The sequence below is a fragment of the Acomys russatus genome, chromosome 5, assembly GCF_903995435.1.
Source record: "Acomys russatus chromosome 5, mAcoRus1.1, whole genome shotgun sequence".
In the NCBI taxonomy this organism is placed as follows: Eukaryota; Metazoa; Chordata; class Mammalia; order Rodentia; family Muridae; genus Acomys; species Acomys russatus.
The window spans coordinates 43,783,204-43,803,008 of NC_067141.1; the positions used below are offsets into that span (position 1 = coordinate 43,783,204).

At 46.5% G+C, this 19,805-nt stretch overlaps 1 protein-coding gene across 2 annotated transcripts in view; it reads right to left on the reverse strand.

Moving 5' to 3' along the window:
• Positions 1-13,142: 13,142 nt before the first annotated feature.
• The window catches only part of Entrep1 (endosomal transmembrane epsin interactor 1), a 54,517-nt gene continuing 47,854 nt past the window's right edge, over positions 13,143-19,805 (reverse strand). For both annotated transcript variants that reach the window (XM_051146265.1, XM_051146266.1), the window contains 3 exons: positions 18,421-18,573; positions 15,797-16,089; positions 13,143-13,524 (listed from right to left, as the gene is read on the reverse strand). In XM_051146265.1, coding sequence (XP_051002222.1) covers positions 13,318-13,524; positions 15,797-16,089; positions 18,421-18,573 — 653 coding nt within the window. In that variant the 3' untranslated portion in view covers positions 13,143-13,317. The remainder of the gene's footprint in view (positions 13,525-15,796; positions 16,090-18,420; positions 18,574-19,805) is intronic.

Here is a 19,805-nt window from a genome sequence, read left to right on the forward strand (position 1 = left end):
GTTCAGTATGCAAACATGAGAACTTAGGTCCTATCCCGAGGGCCCATTAAAAGCCCCAGTGTGACAGTGTGACAGTACAGGCCTGTTATCCGAGCAAGACAGCAAGGAGACACAACAGTCTCCTAAGGGACTTGCTTGTCCAGTCAGTAAAGCCTACCAGTGGGCTTCAGGTTCAGTGAGAGACCCTGTTCCAAAAACTAAGGTGAAGAGCAACATAGGAAGACACCCACTACAGACACACACACACACACACACACACACACGCACACACGCACGCACGCATCAGCATCAAAAGCTACAATGCGTCCAAGTGATTTCAGTAGCACTCCACACCGGGTGGGCCCCTAGCACCTGTTGGCACATGAATGCGTGTAAATTTGAAGAAGTGAGTCCGAAGACAGAAATCACGGAGGAACCAGGGGATTTTCTGACGTGAAGAGCACAACCGGGCAGGTGCAGTTAGATTGTTGGATCCACGTAGTAAAGGGCAAGATGAAACCGTTTTCTATTTCATTTCTCACTAAAAATAAGCTGTAAGTGAAGGCAGAAGTGCTGAAAACCCACAGGAATTCTGGGAGTCGCCATGCTTTGCGTGGTAGCGCCCAGGTCGGTGCGTTAAACTGTTGTACTCTGCCGCCACCTGGTGGCACACAGCAAAGTGCTGCAGTACTCTTAGAACCTGGTGCAGGTACAAGCGAGCTCAGGGTCTCTGCTGCTCTTGTTTCTCTAGTCACCTGGTTTCTCCTTCCAAGTCAGGTGAGAGCGGGCCAGGGAAGAAGCCACTCCCCTTTGATTGTTTTACTCTTCAAGATGCTTTCATTAAAAAGTAAATCGAGCAGAGAAAGTTATCAAGCCAGAACACTTGGCCCTTAGGGGGCTTCCCAGCAACCCCATCCACATTCCAGAACATTCCCTCCACCACCGTGGCCCCCACTGGCTGTTCAGAGTTCAGCCAACCTGGCAGCAGGGTGTGTTTCTCCTGACCTGAGACACCCAAGATTTCCACAGCTCAGAAGTGTGCCACATCCACTTGCGGCTGCAATCTGGAGGATACGGGGTGATGATACCCAAAAGGCTTCAGGAGAAGAGGGTCTCCGGACCCTCCGACCCGGCTTCCCCAGCTACTTGCTACCAGAACTTCAGGCCCTGAGCAGCTTCGCGCAGCAAAAGCCCCGTGAGCACTGGCCAGGCCTTGCTCTGTCCCTGCACCGATGTCTATCTGCTATCTGCTACCGCCCTCCCAGCAAGGAACCCCAGACATCCCACCTTGCTCTCTGCACAGTCATTTTCTTTGCTGCTGCCTCCTCCAATCTGAAAGTCAAATGGATAATATGTATATGTTGTTCCTGGACACAACAAAACTGACCAGTGGGTAATTAAAATGAAAAATAATGTGGAAACAATTCTTTGATATGCAATCTAACTGGAAAAAAACAAAAACAAAAAACAAAACAACCACTGAGAAAGGTTCCTATTTTAAAAACAAAAAAGCCTAACCATTTGTAATACTTTAAATAGCCAGTGGTGAGTCAAAAGGTCTTTTACTGATACGGGGTCTTTTTAGATTACCACTATCTGTCATCAAGAGTGGCTTCAGCTTTAATTCTGGGCAGCTGGGCAGAACCCAACAAATAAGGAAAGCCATGCATAGGGTTGCAGCTTGGGGAGAGGGAGGGGAGAGGGAGGGGAAAGGGAGGGGGAGAGGGAGGAGAAAAGAGGGAAGGGAGAGGGAGGGGGAAAGAGGGAGGGGAGAGGGAGGGGGAGAGGGAGGGGGGAGAGGGAAGAGGCGTCTGTGTGAAGGTGGGAAAGCCTGACACAGATTCTGAGCAGCATGCTTGGAGTGGTGGGGAGTGCAAAGGCCCTGAGGCAGGAACACGAAGGAGCCACAGCGGCTCGGCCAGGCCACAGCGAAGGAAGGAAGGAGCTGGTGGAAGAGTGGGCGCTGGAAGACTAACGCAGAGCCGCACACCTGGGCAAGTTGAAAAACCGACTGCCTCAATATCCCAAGAGAATCCACAACCCTACTGGCCTACGTAAGGCAGGCTTCCTTTCAGACTTTTAAATATAAAGTTGAAATTATTTGAAAACATTTTTAATATTTGTATTATAATACACACACACACACACACACACACACACACACACACACTTTGTTTTAATCCATGCTGGGGATCAAACCCCATGCTTCAAATATGCTATGGAAGCGTTGTCACTGAGCTACACCCCAAGCTGTGAAGATAATTCTAAAAGCAAAACTCTCCTGCCTCTTGCTAGATAGTAGGCAATTTTGATGATTTTCTTTCATAACTTGTATGCAGTTCATATCTTGGTTCTTAAATCCCTAAACCTTTCCAGACGTATGAGCAATACTATTGCAAGAAGAGCCCATATTTCCAGTCCTTTGCACTCGGAACCTCACTGCAGGTGGCTAGCTTCCAGGTCACTGACTGGGCAGACAGGATGAAGTCCCAGGCCTTAACGCATCAGGGACGACACCCCAAGCCTGGTTTCAACCTCCATCCAGGCACAGCCTCTGTGATTCCTTGAGGCTCCTGGGACCACACAGTTCTCTAAGCTCTTCTGTCTCAGTGGCTGGGGACTGTCAGGAGAAGTCCTATTCAGACTCCAGGCTGTTCCCAGAATGCACCACTCGCTACCCTTCCACACCCCCAGGGGGACATGGCGTGCCTTTCTCAGAGCTGAACATATTCAGCATATTCACTTGATGCCCTCTGCCTCTCTTCCCTGCTACTCTGTGAGTGCTGTGTGGGTGATAAGGTGTCTGTCTTGTTCGCTTCTAGGCCCATTGCATCAGCAAAGTGTCTGGCACTCTCTGTAACCTGAGTGTTTGGGGAAAGTCATCAATTGGCCAGGAATACAGAGAAACAACAGAAACCTCTGGTGTTGGGCCCGGAAGTGCTGCCTTTGGTATACAGCGATTACAGGGGTACTTGACTCTGCCCTTTGCTTCTGACCTACACTGTCCTTTTTATAGCTAGCTGCCACCATCTACAGCCCCCTCCCCCACCTACAGTAGCCTGCCAGCTCCTATCCTCACCACCCCTGTTCCCCTGTTTCCTAGCAGGAAAAAACTGGTAAGGCCTAATTCTATCCCCTTCTTTGAGCCCTCCACATAAGTTTCATCCCACTGTCCTACATAGCCTGAAATCCACAGTTCCGGAAACCCCAGCAGCCCCTCTGGTCTCGTTTCTCATCCCCACCCCACCGCCAGATCCCCCTCTGCAAACTCTCTACTCTAACCGCAGTACTCCATGGACACATTCTGAGACTTCTGGCCCAGTACCCACATGGCTCATTCTTCTTGGTTAGGATTCTGCAGAGATGTCACCTATCAGAGAGGACTGGGCATCCTACACTGTGCAGCATGCCCTATGCTGGCTGCTGGGTATAGGGGAGGAACTCCCATCACCACACAGCCCTGCCTGCCCATGCTGGTATTTTTAACTTCTTCATCCATTTCTCGGCTCCTGCTGACCAAAAGGCTCCTGCGCTAAAGGAGATCAAAGACCTCTGTCTTCCTCTTGCTGTCTGTTTCATATGTTTTAACTTTTCCATAATTGTAACAAAACACCAGACAGAAGCAATTGGGGGAAGCAAAGGCCTATTTGGGGGTCGCCATTCAAGGACATTTCAGTCCATCATACAAGGAAGGTGTGGAGGCTTGGGGCAAGGGGTGTGAAGACAGGGGTGACTTACAGCAGTTAGGCAACAGGAAGCAGAGTATAGGTCAGAGCCAGGAATAGCTATAACATTTAAAGCCCTCCTTGTGTGACCTACTGGGGCGAGGCTATTGGTCCTGCTGGGGACCAAGTGTTCAAGTATGTAAGACTTTGAGGAACATTTTACCCTCAAACATAAGCACCCAATATCTGCGGTTGTACCTGGTTATCTATTCATTGCTTGAGAAAACATGCTGAGTGAGTGGATGTGTGAATGCAGACAGCTCCTTGTCTGAACCACAGAAAAAGGCAAGGCTTAGAGTGAGCCATCATGAAGACGACAGCATCTTCCTGTTCAAACTCCCCTTTGTGACAAACCTTAGCAAGAGTAAATCCTTGAGTCCCCATGTGCACCCAGTGTCACTGTCCAGGAGCGGGGCATGCTAAAAGAGATCATAGGAGATGGAGTGAAAATCTCCTTCACCCATCATAGGTTCATGAACAAGACAAAAAAACAAATTTACAAGTTTCCTTAATTTAAATTTTACAGGAATATTGCAGCTATGAAGACCCTAAGAAACATGTACCAAAAGGTGTGGAGGGGGTATATATTAACAACAGACATGTATTGATGAGCTGTCACCCACAAAAGAACCAGGACAAGAAATCTGTCCTCACCATCAACTCTATCATCAAAGATTCCAATGCTCTAAGCTATTTCAGGGCCCAAAAAAAGGAAGGAAAACCCTCCTAATTAATTTTATAAAGCAAATATAATACCTGTGTGGAAACAAGAAGAAATCAATGTAAGAAAATATACAAACACCACTAAGTTTTCTAAATAAAATATTAGCAGAGTCCAGCATTACATTAAGAAATAATGCATCACGAATTAGTGGGATTTGTTCAATAAGTCAGGAGTTTTGCCAATAGAAATCCATTAACATCATAGTATGGGCCCGTCTTAATATGATAAATAATATATATTTGGAACCTAGAGGTATAGCTCGGTTGGTGCAGTGTTTGCTTAGCATGTCTGAAGGGTTCAATTCTCAGCACTACATAAACCATGCCTGTAATACCAACACCTGGCCGGTGAAGGACATGGAGGCAAGATGTTCAGAAGTTCAAGGCCAGCCTAGATTACATGGGTCCCTGACTCTAAACAAAAAAAAGAAAGAAAGCATCAGGATTGTTTCCTCTAAGATCATTAAGAGGGTAAAAATGTTTATATATCAATTCTTCTCCACATTGTAGTAGAAACACCAGCCACTGCAATAAGGAAAGAAAGTTCTACAAGATTTCATAATAAATCAGACTTTTTTGAGGCAGGGTCTTTTACAAAATCCAGACTGGCTTCAAACTCATGATTTACCACCAAAGTCTCTTGAATGCCGGGATTACAGACTGATAATCCACACGTAGTGTTATTATGACTCTTTAGAAAAGTGACGTCGGGCCACTGTGATAGCTCGGCTGCTAAAGGCACTTGCTGCTAAGCCTGATGACCTGAGTCCAATCTCTGGGACCCACATAGTGGAAGGAGAAAACCAAGTCCAGCAAGGTGTCCTCTGACCTCTAGAAATGCACTGCAACATGTACATATACACAAACAATACATAAATACACAAACACAAATACAAAAAAAAAAGTTTAATAAGAGTAATGACGTCATGGTACTGATCTGTCAGCTCCCAATTTCTCTTCACCTCCTAATTCCTATTCATCAGTGTCCTGAAATGAACAGTCCCTCATGACAGAGGCAGAAAACAAACACCATACTTTGACCACTTGTAGATTATGTAATCTCAAGCAAGTACATTTCTTTCACTCACTATATGGCTCCTCATCTACAAAATAAAGTGGCAGCCTTCCCTATCATGTGCGTCTGGCTTGTGACTTGGGTTGACTATTGAAAACCTGCTCACCTTCTGCAAGCCAGCATGAGGCACATAGGCTAAGCAGCTCACAAACAAAGCAGAAATTGTCCAACCATTCTCCTTGCTTGGGATCTTCTCATGCCTAATCGCTCCCCAAGTCCACTGTGAATTACTCTTTTTTGGATCAGAATTCACGCACAGTATCTCAAGGGCACTGGGAAAGCCTCCACAGCCCTGGGACCTACGGCCACTTGGCAAGAGCAAAATGATGATTCATCCTGAATTTTGGCTCTTGTTTTTTGGTTAGGGCAAAACCCAAGAGAGCTTGCCAGCTGCTGGAATTAAGAAGAGCTCCCTGCTCAGAAGCCACGTGCCTGAGGCAAGAAGGAGGGTGGCACAGCTTCCTACTCTGAAAAATAATACAGACTGCGGAGTATCTCCTGGACCAAACTCTGAGATCCCTGACCTTCTCAAGTCCCCTTTCGGATGTTCAGGCTCTACTCCTGACCTACTTGATGCAATTTTAGCAAGAAAACTGCACCCTTTAGATCTGACCGATTCCTCATTCTCCACTCTCCATCTTCTCACTTTGACATGCCTTCTGCAAGAATTTTATTAAATAACTCAAAGGCTGGGTATATGGCTCCTTAGAAGCAGGCTTGCCTATCATGCACAGAGTTCCGGGTTCCAATCCCAGCACCACTACCATGACACGACTATCACCGCTATGACACTACCATCCAAACCATCCCCACCACTACAACCTGTAATCCCAGCACCACTACCAGAACACCACCATCAACACACACACACACACACACACACATAAAACCTGTAAACCCAGTACCACACCACACCACCACCATCACCACCATGACATTACCATCACCACCACTGTCACCACCACCACCACTACACACCCTGGCACACATCTCTAGCTGTCCTTGTGCTCTGGGTTGAATCTGACCTCTCTCCTTCAATTCAGTAGTACCCTCTTGAATAGCATGCCTTTAACCAGCACAAAGCTTTTCTTTTACTGCACTTTTTACTTGTTTTCTTATTATTATTTGTCCTACTTGTTAGGGTAACTAGCACCTACCCACCCCTCTCTCTCTTTCCTCAGCCCCTGGCCCTCTGCCTAGGATTCTGTAGCTCAGTAAACACTTGTTGAGTGACAAGCAGAGAGCAATGGGAGAAAGGTGATGTCTTTTGGCTGCAGGCCTGACTAGCTTTTCAGAAGCCCCAAGGAGGAAGGCTTTGTGGAGGCCTTTTCCAGGGGCCCCTCCGTGGTGCTCTGTTGCAGCAGCCCGGGGAAAGGTAAGAGATGGGCTTACTGTTCTGCTTCAAGAATTCCTCTCCCACTGGGTGGAGGGCCTGGCAGCACTCCCTCTCCTTTTGCCAGCTCTTCCTGCTGCTGAGGGAGTCAAAGAGCCTTGGGCCTTGGCACTACAGGCCTCTCCGCGGAACCTCAGCCTCTAGCAGTCTCCTGTACAGAGAGGAGGTACAAAGCAAGGGTGTGTGCCCACCTGCTCCTGTTCCCTTCCAGTCCTCTTCTTCAATGCCCAGGTGCCGCCACAGAGAACATGCCCAAGGGAAACTGGGTGACTCAGACCAGAGTGGGCCCCAGAGCAACCCCAAGCCAGTATAGGCCAGAGACAAGATTAAGTTCAAAAAACAAACAGAAGAGTTTTGAAAGATGATCTGAAAGGTCTTTTTTCTTTTTTCTTTTTTCTTTTTCTTTTTTTTTTTTTTTTTTTTTAGGGCTGAGCCAGGTCATCTGCAGGTCCTCCTGAAGCAGCAACACTCAAGAAAGCAAACAAAAGAAGGCAGGCAAGGGCAAACCGGTTAAGACTGGTAACTGCCAAAATGGGTGCCAATCTGACCAAAGACCGGCCTTGTTCCAAGAAGCTATTAACCACTGCAACTAAATACGAAAAACAATACAGTGACAGCCAGGTTTCTGATAGACCTAACCTGGAGGGTTAGCTGAAGGAGACCCCATGGTACAGCCTTCAAAAGGTCACCAGCCATAACGGGGCGAGACTTTGCAATGATACTTGGGAACACCCATGTTCTTGTAAAGAAACTGCTTGGGTCACCATACTGGATTTGGGTGGAATCCTACCTTTGGTCTGTTGTTGGTGCCTTAGCGAAGGGAATCAGATGAGATTGTTCATGCATCCCCAGGAAATGTTAACATAAGAACTGTATGGCATTCCAGCAAATCTGAAATTATGGTGACAACAAAAGACCCCGTGCCTTTTGGGAGTTAAAGGAAACAGGAGTGAATACTCACAACAAAGACGGTTTTTAGACAAATAAATCACTATGTGTAGTACACTATTGTCTACACTCATAAGATATAAATAAATAGTGAACTCTCATATGCACCACTGCTGTTCCCTGCATGGCTTACGGAATGAAGAAACAACAGACACACACACCCACACTTAGAAGAGCTGGGACCTGGTGAGCTGTGCACTCTGATGCTGACACAGCAGCAGCCCAGAAGCTCAGCTCGTCTGTTATATAGCACTGAGTGAGGTGGGACATTCACTGTAAACAGCTGAACAAGGAGGGAGCTTCCCTTATACATATAATGGAGGGTGAATCTTGGTAGGTGTTCTCTAGAGGAGAGAGTTTCCAGGTTTGTCCGGGAGGAAGATGCTGTGGTTGATAGTCTCCGCATACACTGATGTTAGCTAAAGGTCCGTCATTCATAACATCTGGACTTAGCCCAGAGGAAAGACTTGCCATTTCTATGGGTCTGAGGCATTGGGGTCCTTGACATGTCAAATACGCACATTCACTCAGGTTTGTGTTCAGTCCCCACACACACGGACTTGGATGGTAATTATGAGTCTACTGTAATGAGTGTGCCAGTCAGGTTAGGGGTGTTGATAATAAGGGAGGCTACACCGATGGAGGACAAAGGACAGACAAGAATCTGTGATCCCTCCACCCAATTTTCCAATGAGCTCAGAAGCCTCTTTTTACAAGAATATGCTATATAGTCTTGTAATATATATTATATAAGCTATACATGTCTCTTTTTGCTCTTACTTAATTTTCCTATTAAACCTGTTTACTATAATTTACAAAAGTTTTTAGCCCATGACAGATTTGTGGAAAAGAACTGTTCTTTTATCCAAAATTGAGATTGCTCTGGCCTTGACCGAAAACTCTGGTCCCAAACCCTACAGTGCTGGTCTCCCACCTCCGCTGCACAATTAGTAAGTACTGTGCCTCAGTTTCCTCACTTGCAAGCTGAGCAAGGAGAGTAACCAGATTTTGCCAGACAGTGTGAGCAAATGTCTGGTCCCTGTGGTAAGTGAAAGCAGGCAGGCAGCTGGAACTAACAGCCACCTCCTCCAAACCTCACCACTGGGCAGGCCTCTGAGGAAAGCGAGCCTTCGGGCAATGGCCAGTTAGACATGCCTCAGCCAGTCTTCATAAAGAGCAAAAGCCAGGAAAGTCCTCCTCTCTGGCCTTGGACACCCAGACAAAGAGCTTTCTGGAATGTTCTGAAGGAGCCGCCCGTCCTGCTTTATCCTGTGCCCATCTCACTAAGTGAGTGCCATGTTCGTACTCACTGAAGCAGAGCCAATGATGATTGTACAGTGTTCCAGCCAGCCAGATATCCCGAACGACATTCAGTTCACTAGTAAAGACTTACTTCAGGCATCTCTATGCTCAGTAATCAATGCTCTGTCATCATTCTGACTGTGACCCTGTATATACTCAGTTAACCTATGAGCACACATGCCACATTGTTACCACTTTGGTAGTTGAGAGTATTTCTCTATTTACAAACAAAAAACCGAGCAGGGAAATGAATGGTAGTACTTCTAAGTGCCCCGCAAGATAAATATTCATAAGATACTGTAGTATCATCAATATTGCAATATTACAGGGAGGTCAGAGGTCAAGGAAGAGAATGGAATCTTCACCAACAGTATCAAGTTCTGGGATTACATGAGGCATTTTTGACCCTCCAGAGGCGATTCTGATAAACTGAGGCAGCCCCTCTGCCTCCTGATTCCCTTTTGGGTGGTGCGCTCAGGCTTTGTGTCTTCCTCAGGCCATCCAGGAGCATCTTTGTACCATGCCTCAAGGGTTCACAGTTCTGCCATTTAGCCATGTGCCCTGAGCCTTTGAGGCATGCTGCAAGCTTGGTGGTGTGGCCATGGGGGCGTGGCCAGCACTCCCTTTCTCCAGCCATGGTGGAGAGCCTCTGGTAGGCTGAGAACGCCTGGGCCTCTGTTGGAGAAGATGGCTGGAGTGACTGCACAGGGAAGTGGCAAGACCAGGTTCCATGGGCAGTCTACTGTGTGAGCAGGCAACAGCAAGCAGGCCAGAGGTTTGGGTACTGCAGAGACTCACAGAGAAGACAGGCTTGACCATAGGCAGCAGACTCAGGATGGGGCGGAGGTGGTAAGGACAGAAGCTCGCTTGGGCACAGTCAGCCAGAGCCAGCCTGTTCATGGCTCTACATTTCTCCTTTATTTCTATGTACCCTAAGCCCACTTTCCATGCTAGCTCAGTGGCACCCCCTACCCACGAGGCCACTCCGACTTCCACTCTGGCATAAGTAGTTGATGTGGAGCCAGGGAAGTCTACAGTCCCATGAACCAAGCAGGAAGTTCAACAACTTTCTTCTTTTTATTTTTTTTCCTATTGATTCTCTTAAGCCTTTAAAAAAAATCATTTATTCAGATTAAATCCCGGTTGTTATCCCCACCACTTGTATCTCCCTATTCCCCTCCCCTAGACCTCCTCCCCCACCATATGATCACAGACTATCAGGTCTCATCTTGGTAGCCTGCTTCCCCTTCCTCTGAGTGCCACCAGGCCTCCCCACCAAGGGGAAGTGGTAAAATAGGGGGCACCAGAGTTCATGTCAGAGGCAGTCCCCACTCTCCACACAACCATGGAGAATGCGCTGTCCATTGGCTAGATCTGAATAGGGGGTTTAGGTTTACTGTATGCATTCTCCTTGGTTGGTACAGCAGTTTGTGCAGGCCCTCCTGGGTCCAGATCTTCCAGCCTTGATGGTTTTCTTGTAGGGTTCCTGAACCCTCTGGGTCCTTCTATCTCCCCATGCTTCCATTCCACTCTCACCTGGAGTTCCAGCATCTGTCTTGATCTCCTGCTAAGTGAAGACTCTCAGAGGACATCCATGTTGGGCTAGTATCCAATTATAAGTGAGTATATGCCATGTGTGTCTTTCTGGATCTGAGTTAACTCACTCAGGATGATCATTTCTAGTTCTATCCATTTGCCTGCAAATGTCAAGATTTCCTTGTTTTTAATAGTTGAGTAGTATTCCATAGTGTAAATGTACCACAGTTTCTTTATCCATTCTTAGACTGAGGGACATTTAGGTTGTTTCAAGATTCTGGCCATCATGAATAAGGCTGCTATGAACATAGTGGAGCAAATGTCCTTGTTGTGTGCTGGAGCATCTTTTGTGTATATTCCAAGGAGTGGAATAGCTGGGTCTTGACATAGGTCTATTCCAAATTTTCTGGGAAAGCACCAGATTGATTTTCAAAGTGGTTGTACAAGTTTGTACTTCCACCAGCAACAAAGGCGTGTTCCCCTTTCTCTACATCTTCACCAGCATGTGCTGTCACTTGAGTTTTTGATCTGATGGGTGTAAGATAGAATCTCAGAGTCATTTTGGTCTGCATTTCTCTGATGACTAAGGACGTTGAATATTTAACTGTTTCTCAGCCATTTGATATTCCTCTGTTGAAAATTCTGTTTCGTTCTGAACCCCATTTCTTAATTCAGTTATTTGGTTTGGTGGTGTTTAATTTCTTGATTTCTTTATATATTTTGGATATTAGCCCTTTGTCAGATGTAGAGTTGGTGAAGATCTTTTCCCAGTCTGTAGACTGTTGCTTTGTTCTGTTGACAGTGTCCTTTGCCTTACAGAAGCTTTTTAGTTCATGAGGTCCCATTTATTAATTGTTGACCTTAGTGCCTGGGTTGTTGGTGTTCTGTTCAGGAAGTTGTCTCCTGTGCCAATGAGTTCAAGGCTCTTCCCCCACTTTTTCTTCTAACATATTTAGTGTGTCTGGTTTTATGTTGAAGTCTTTAATCTACTTGGACTTGAGTTTTGTACATGGTGATAAATATGGATCTACTTGCATTTTTCTATATGTAGACATCCAATTAGACCAGCACCATTTGTTGAAGATGCTATCGTTTTTCCATTGTATAGATTTGGCTTCTTTGTCAAAAATCAAGTGCCCATAGTTGTATGGATTTATTTCAGAGCCTTCAATTCAACAATGTTCTCAAAGAAACAGGAAATACAAATGCTACCTGGGAAGTCAGACATCTCCATGTCTGAGTCCAGCCATGTTGGTGTGAATGACAGCTCTGCCCCTTGGCTTCTGTGTGATCTTGGACAAGCCATAAAATATCATTAGCCTTTAAAATGGAGACAAACAACAGCTCCAATCAAATAGGCTGTAAAAAAAAAACATCAAATGAGAATTTAACACCCTTATCCTAGAACTGAGGTGGGGCCCAATAAGAGCCAGTGCTCACCTCCCAGCTCCGTGGTTCCTCTTCCATCTAAATTAACTGTTTTCCCAGTAGCATGACGATCATTTTAAAATATGGTTAAGCCAATCTTTCTTGTGTTAGAAACTTCCACAGAATCTCAGTGTTAGCATAGAGCACAACTTGCCAGGCATCCATCTATCTCTCCTTCAATACAAATCTGCAATTCCTAGTATGCCTGGCCTTGCTCTCTGCCTCAGTCTCCCCTGGACCTCAGCTCAAATGTCATTTCCCCAAAGCCCTCCCTAACCAGCTCCTCACTTCTTAGCACTAATCCTATCAGTAGTTGCTTTACTGGTTTTCTGTTTCTGGCCCCACTAGAATGCAGGTCCACAGTGTCCTTCAACCTAACATTTTTAAGATTTAGGCCAGGGCTTGCCTGATGCATTTTTATCTGTGGGATCCAGGTGCTGTGGAAATTAAACTACGTTGGTGACCTATAAGGGCACCACATCCCCAAGCTCCAATCCCTCCATGAGTTAAGGCCTGGTCATTTAAGTACACACAAAAACTACACACAGAGTCCAGAGTTCCAAAGCCAACACTTTATTCTCTGTTCTGTCTTCGGTGTTCTAGTTTGCAAGCATGAATAAATGGAATCTAGAATAGTCCTCTCCCTCAATGCCCCTCATTAAAAAAGAAAATCACCGCTTAGCAGGTCCCCTGCTCTTCCTAAAGAGGATGGGCTTGAGAGTAACCTAAGGAGGCTGGAGGGCTGCAGTCACACGGTGTTAATCATCATATCTGCTGCCGGTTTCTCTCACCGGGCAGCCAGAGGCCGCAGGCAGCTATATATAGCCTGGCAGGCAGCTCTCCCCTCACAGCGAGGCAACGAACTTGGCAACAACAAGAGCCATAAGGGATGAGACAGGCAGAGTCATGAGCCTGTTGTCTGCCCACCAGTGCCTGCCCTTTGGAGATGCCATGACAAAGGAAAGCTCCCTGCCTTTGCCTCCAATGGGGAACAAGCTGACTGGAAAGGCTAGGAAGAACCTACTTTGCCCAAGTTCACCGGAGTGCCTTTGTCAGCCAAAAAAAGGAGCCAAAGAGGAGAAATAAGTGTGTCTCCCGAGGCCCCCTGTTTAGGGGCTTCCTAGAGGGGAAAACCCCAACTCCTAGACAGTACACAGCACTGAGAAGGGACACCCTTCCTTTGGACTGGCCTATCCAGGTCACTCAGATTACAAGACAGTCTCTCGAACGACACCGATGAGGCTGTGTGGGCGCTCAGCCTCAGCTCGCAGCTGAGGCCTCCTCTCAGCTCTTGGCCGTCCTGCCAGGGAAAAGGTGCTCAGGTCGCCACAGCTGCGCAGGTGCAGCAAGCCCAGCTGTCTCCTCGAGGTCAGCATGTGGGCCTGGGAAGTGCTGGCCTGTGATGGGGCCATTATCTTTGGGAAAAGAGCAGGACAGGGAAAGATGTTAGCAGCCTCACCAGGACTGGCCTTCTGACCTGCCCCCCCCCCTTGTATCCATCTGTGGATTTTAACGCTTAGTTGCTTTAGAATAGAAAGGCGTGTTTTCCAAAGTAGAATCTATTTAGAATTCTGAAGATGTCTTGAATTTTGCCTCTTTATAAAGTTTTGAAGAAATTCTCCTTATTTCTTTTTGTTTTAGCAGAAGGCAAGCCACTATATAATGGCTCAATTGTACTTTCTTATTTTATTGGTAAGGTTATAGTCTTCATATTTCTCCAGTCTCTCTGTGTTCCAAGCCAGTGACTCCTAGTGGGTGGAGAGGGATGTAGGCGGTATAGTTTCTTAGGAACATGGCAGGCCACCTGCCACTTATTCTGACAGTCTACATGGAAGCCTGGTGTGTGTGTGTGTGTGTGTGTGTGTGTGTGTGTGTGTGTGAGAGAGAGAGAGAGAGAGAGAGAGAGAGAGAGAGAGAGAGAGAGAGAGAGAGAGAGAGAGAATGTATAACCTAGAGGTGACAGTGTCTTCCTCTATCACTCTCCACCTTATTTTTATTTTTTATTTTTTATTTTTGGAGAGAGTTTCTCTCTCTCTCTCTCTCTCTCTCTCTCTCTCTCTCTCTCTCTCTCTCTCTCTCTCTCTCTCTCTCTCTCTCTCTGCACCTGATGCTGGTCATTTGGTTAGACTGTGCGCCCCAAGGATCAGCCAGAGTTATAGGTCAGTGCCACCATGCCTTGTTTTTACATGTATACCTGGGATCTGAACTTTGTTCCTCAAGCTTGCACAGTTAACATTGTATCCACTGAACTGTCTCTCCAGCTTTGTGAGTTTTAACCAGAAGCAGGTGGTACAACACAGAACCACTGGTCTGGATTAGGTAATGAGTTTATAAAATGCCAGTTAAAAATCAATGATGCTTCAGGCAGGTCTGATAACCTATGGATAAATAGCATTTAAAAGCAGGACACTTTATCTGTGAAATCTGGAAAATGGCTCTACTGCTAGGCCTGACTTCAATGTGTCATGTCATGTGAAGCATGGAACAATATCACTTCTCAAAAATGAAAAAAAAAAAATACAGACTATTTCTGATCCAAGTAGAACTGATGAGGAGGGACTGGCCAGCTGATGGATCTGTGGGAAGCTGAGCTTGCTATGGTGTGTGATGCTGTTAGTGCCTTCGGAAGGAATCAGGACTCTCACTGCACTGAACCTCACAGGACGATTGTCCCAAAGCCAGTCTGTTTCAGTCCGAGATGCAGTGCACAAAGGCACAGAGCAGGTAACACAAAGGCACTGTGGCGTACTAGGCCTACAGCATCTGACCCAGGAAAATGAGTCAACAGGCAAAAGGTAACAAACCTCTTAAAGAGAAGGTTCTCGCTGGGAGGAAATCTCACTTACTTGGATACACAGAGCTGGAGACTACCTAGCCCAACCCTTCCCTGTAAAGATGAGAAACCCAGGGCCCAAATGGGCTCCATGTGTGCCTACTTTTGTCTCTTTCCAGGGTGGCTTCAGTTTAGGGCACCTTTTACTTTTTAATCTACAGAAAGAAAAATATTTATTCCTCTAAGTCGGGGGTTCTCACCCTTTGGGGTGATCAAATGGCCCTCTCACAGGGGTTACCTAAGACCATTGGAAATACAGATAATTACATTATGATTCATAATGTAGCAAAATTGCAGTTGTGAAGTAGCAACAAAAATAGTTTTATGGTTGGGGGAGAGGGGTGGTTCCCCACGCCATGAGGAACTATATTAAAGGGTCACAGCATTAGGAAGGCTGAGGACCACTGCTGTAAGTCCGGTCAGCTATTTTGTCTGGCCCAGCAATTGACAGGCACGGGAACAGCTCCTAGATAGAACCTTGGCAATCATGAGATTCATTGTGTCATTCATGGGGGTATCCTGGGCATCCCCAATTCAGGAAATCATGAGAGTGATGAACTCCATGGTACCTAGATCCTTTCAACCAGGCTTAACTCCACCTCCCAGAAAATGGGGGCAGGCGGGGGGGTGTCTCGTCCCTTAGGCCAAGAGCACTGTGGAAAAGTGATGAAGCCCAGAGGAAAGCTCTCTGGTTTCCTCCCTCTCTGATGACGTAAGCCCCACCCCCCACCCCCAGGTCCTTGGAGACTGTGACTGTGAACTTAAACTGTCTTGGACGGGAAGTCAGAGAAACCACTTCAGCCCCGGTAGACATCGGCTATTGGACGCGTGCCTGATATTGATTGTAACAGTACCTGCTCTAGGAAACTGGCGCTTGTGATGGCTACCTCCATGTGCTCCTCGTCGGACTTGAGAACGGATTTGATATTTTCTACGAGCTCATGGATGTCCGGAGTCATGCTGCAGGAGGACTGCTCCAGGAACCTGGCCACCAGCAGCTTCGTGTCTATGTAAGACCTGTAATCTATCAAAGAGCGGGGTCTGCATCTGGATGCCCTTGGTCTCACACCTCTCCTCAGAGTCACTGCAGCCAGATCGAGCCTCCTTTCGGTCTGAGTCGCTGCTTCGCAGCTGAGTACTGGGGTAGCTGTGGACAGAGGTAAATAGAAACGTCACCATTGGACAAGCCCTTCTGAACACTGGACACAAAACTCAGTGTGGACAACATCTGGCAGATGCCCGAGGCCATGCGTGTACATCTCGCCTTCATCTCGAAGAAGGGAGGGAACAGAAGAGAATGAAACGAACGCAAGCCTATTATGTGACGTGCTCCTCCAATTGGCTATGTCATGAGACACTGAACCATGGCACATAAACGGTCCCCGATGCAAAGATGGATGACACAGCAGAGAATCCACAGTGCAAGCCACAGAGGGGTGTGTTTCATGGGGTGCAGCAAGGAGATGGGAATGGATGGCCAAGCAGAAAAAAAATGAAAGGATGTTGGGTGCAAGTACATTCAGAAGAATCAAAGAGAGGAAGGGATAGACGAGAGACTTGTGGGATGAGCAGAAAGTTCACTGTCACAGTACCTTTGTCCTAAGCATCCTCAAGGGCACTGCACAGACTTCTGTTACTGAGGCTCACACCGTGACTATGAGGTGCATCTATGGCTATGGCAGAAACCTTAGGTGCAGAAAGTGACACCGTTCCAGAAGTGAAGTCAGGCTCTAAAAACCCATCGCAGGCTCTAATTCCCACAGCTGCCTCTATCAATAAAGGAATAAAGACTGGCTGGAGGCTATTTCACCGTGAACTGGGTGGAGAAATTAATGCTCAGGTCTGATTGCCGTGTATCCATAGCCATCATCTGCCTTCCTTGCACACAACTGTCAACTTAAAATGTGTAAAGGCCTCAGAAGTGAGGATTTCGATGTTCATGGAGGCAGGAGGCACAGGATGGGGGGGGGGGGGCGGTGGAAGGCTAATGGGAGGGGAGGAACAGGACAAAGAAGGGAAGGCTTCCTTTGCCTCTGGAGAAAGGTAGACAGGAGCTCTGAACAAGGGTTAGAAGCTGTCCTTCCAGCTTGCCATGTGCTCTTCATAGACAACAAGCCTTCCAGAAGCACAGGTAAAGCACAGGTTTACACTCGCTCACTAAAGGCAACTTGGTTCCTTCTCCAGTGAAACAAGCCAACAGGTAAATGTCCTCTCCTCCACAGGACTGCAGAAGGCAAAAGAGCTCCGGGAAGGTCTCTACTTGTTGCAGAGAGCTAGGTGCTCCTAGAAGCTGGCACGTGGCTAGTTGAAGACTCAACTTGCCAGACAGCATACATAAGATCCACAATAAAGGTAGGGTCTTCGGACTACAGGCCAGGCTGCTGGGCCTACTGGTTTGCAGAGGCACACAGCTAGTCCCAGGGGGCAGGACACCCTCCCAACCTGGAAGCTGCTGCAGGGACAAGAGAAGTGTCCACTCTGGGTTCCATATGGTCAGGCCAGAGCTGTGACAAATGACACTGTCAGAGGGACAGACAGGACCCGAGACAGCAAAGTTAGAGGATGTCCAATTATTCTGCACAGAGTTTCCAAAGAACAGAGTGTAAATCTTAGACGAATTTCTCCAAAGAGGCCCCTGCTGGTTGAATTACAAAAGCTGTTCACTTTATTCCTTTGCTCCCTTTATTTTTATATACTTTTCTGTAATGAGACATGCTTACGGATGTTTAGGTATTCAAATATTCAAGAAAACCTCGATGTTATTATTTTGAAACTTTTAAGTTATTCAACATCTGTATTCAAGTAAAACCCAAAACAATGAGAGAGATGAAGTAAGGTGAACATGTTTCACTATATCCAAAGTTTTAAAAATATGTCATATGTCAATAACTAAGACTACTCAAGCCCAGTTTAAAAAAGACAACAAGCACACACCCCTAGACTGGCTCTCATGAGAAACCAGGATACAGTTTACATAAGAATCTTGCAGCCATTCTAAGCACGCACCATGTGTGACCAAATGCTATCGTCAATGACTCAGGAACAAATTCTACCAGGATCAAAGCGCCAAGACCAGTGAGATGGCTCACCAGATAACGGCACTTGCCTCCAATGTGATGACCTGGGTAGAGAGTCCCTAGGACCCACATGATAGAAGAAAAGAACTGACACGTACAAGTTGTCTTCCATCCTCCATATATGCACCATGGTGTACCCACTCTCCCCCACAACACAATGTATGTGTGTGTGTATGTGTGTGTGTGCATGTGCATTTAAAAAGATACCACATGTATTTTCCCAATGTGAACATAGACTATCTTATTTTCCCATGGCCTCTTAACCTCTCTCAAGATACTGCTTAATCTTGCAGGGTCCTCACCTTGCAGGTACCACCTGATTATACCTGGCACCTTAACCAATACTTAGGAGCAGTCAAGGAAGCACAGTGGTCTACCAAGAGCCTGGGGCATGACATCACCTCTTTCCTCGGAATGGTGAAGCACAGGGTCGCTCTTTGATCTTGCCCTCAGAGGTGGGAGAGTTCTCCGGCTTCTTGGAGGTTGTACCAGGTTGGAAACAGGAGCTGCTGCAGATGTGGTTTCCTCATTGGTTGTGTTAGGAAGAACCCCACCTGATTTTTTTTTTAATAAAAATAAAAGAAACACATTATTTCAACAGCTGTAGCCTTCAAAATGTTGGTCAGGAAACACCTGCAGGCCCAAATCTGCCAGGGCAAGTAGAATATAATTAATAACATTTACTTAGGCTGCTGGCCCAGTCAGTGTTTAGTTCCCAGCACCATGGCAAAGCCTCCATCTCCAAACCACCCTGCCACACTTAAAACTAGCAAACAAGAAAAAAAAATGATAAGCCCAAAGGGCAAAACAAAGAAGCCTTGCCAGAACATTGGTTTGGTTTGTTTCCTAGAGACATTTAGACTCTTTCTTACTAGGGCAACATGATGTGGCCTCCAGGAGTGCCAAAGGGTTTCACAGTGTCTGGCTCTTCAGCAGGTGGAACCTATATGGGTGTGGGTGCTATCCTGTGGGCTACAGATCCAAGGCTCGAAGATGCATACTTGCCTGGCTCAGAGTGTGCCCGGATTGGGACACTCTCAATAATCTAGCAAAGCAGCTAGTGGCTGGGAAATGAATCAGCAAATCAAACTGGAATTGGATGACCCCTGCTCAGAAAATGCAACTACATCATAGCGAAAACTGAGTTTCTAATTGGAAAATTCCTTGTTAAAAGAAGAAGGAGAGGCTGTTATCACACAGTGGGGGAGGATGGCCTCTGCTGTCTCAGGTCTAGGGGATAGGAATAGGGTGAAAGAGGGAGGAAGGCCTGGACAGGAAGATACAAGTGAGGGGATAAGAACTGGGATGTAATCTGAATAAATTATTTAAATAATAAAAAAGGAAAGAAAAGGAGGAGGAGGAGGAGGAGGAGGAAAAGGAGAAGGAGAAGAAGAAGAAGAAGAAGGAGAAGGAGAAGGAGAAGAAGAAGAAGAAGAAGAAGAAGAAGAAGAAGAAGAAGAAGAAGAAGAAGAAGAAGAAGAAGAAGAAGAAGAAGAAGAAGAAGAAGAAGAAGAAGAAGAAGAAGAAGAAGAAGAAGAAGAAGAAGAAGAAGAAGAAGAAGAAGAAGAAGAAAAGTGTTTAAGGGGAGTGAGTGCTGTTTTATAAGTCTTCTGAAGGTAGGTTGGGATGGGGGTTCAGTGGCAGGGGCGCAATCTGCCCTCTCCCAAATGTAAGGTGAATAGAAGAAAGTTTCAAACATCACAGCTGAAAAACTACCTCCATCTGAAATGGCGGAAAGTCAATCCATTATTTATTGCCATCTGCAATTTTGTACCAGTGGACAATT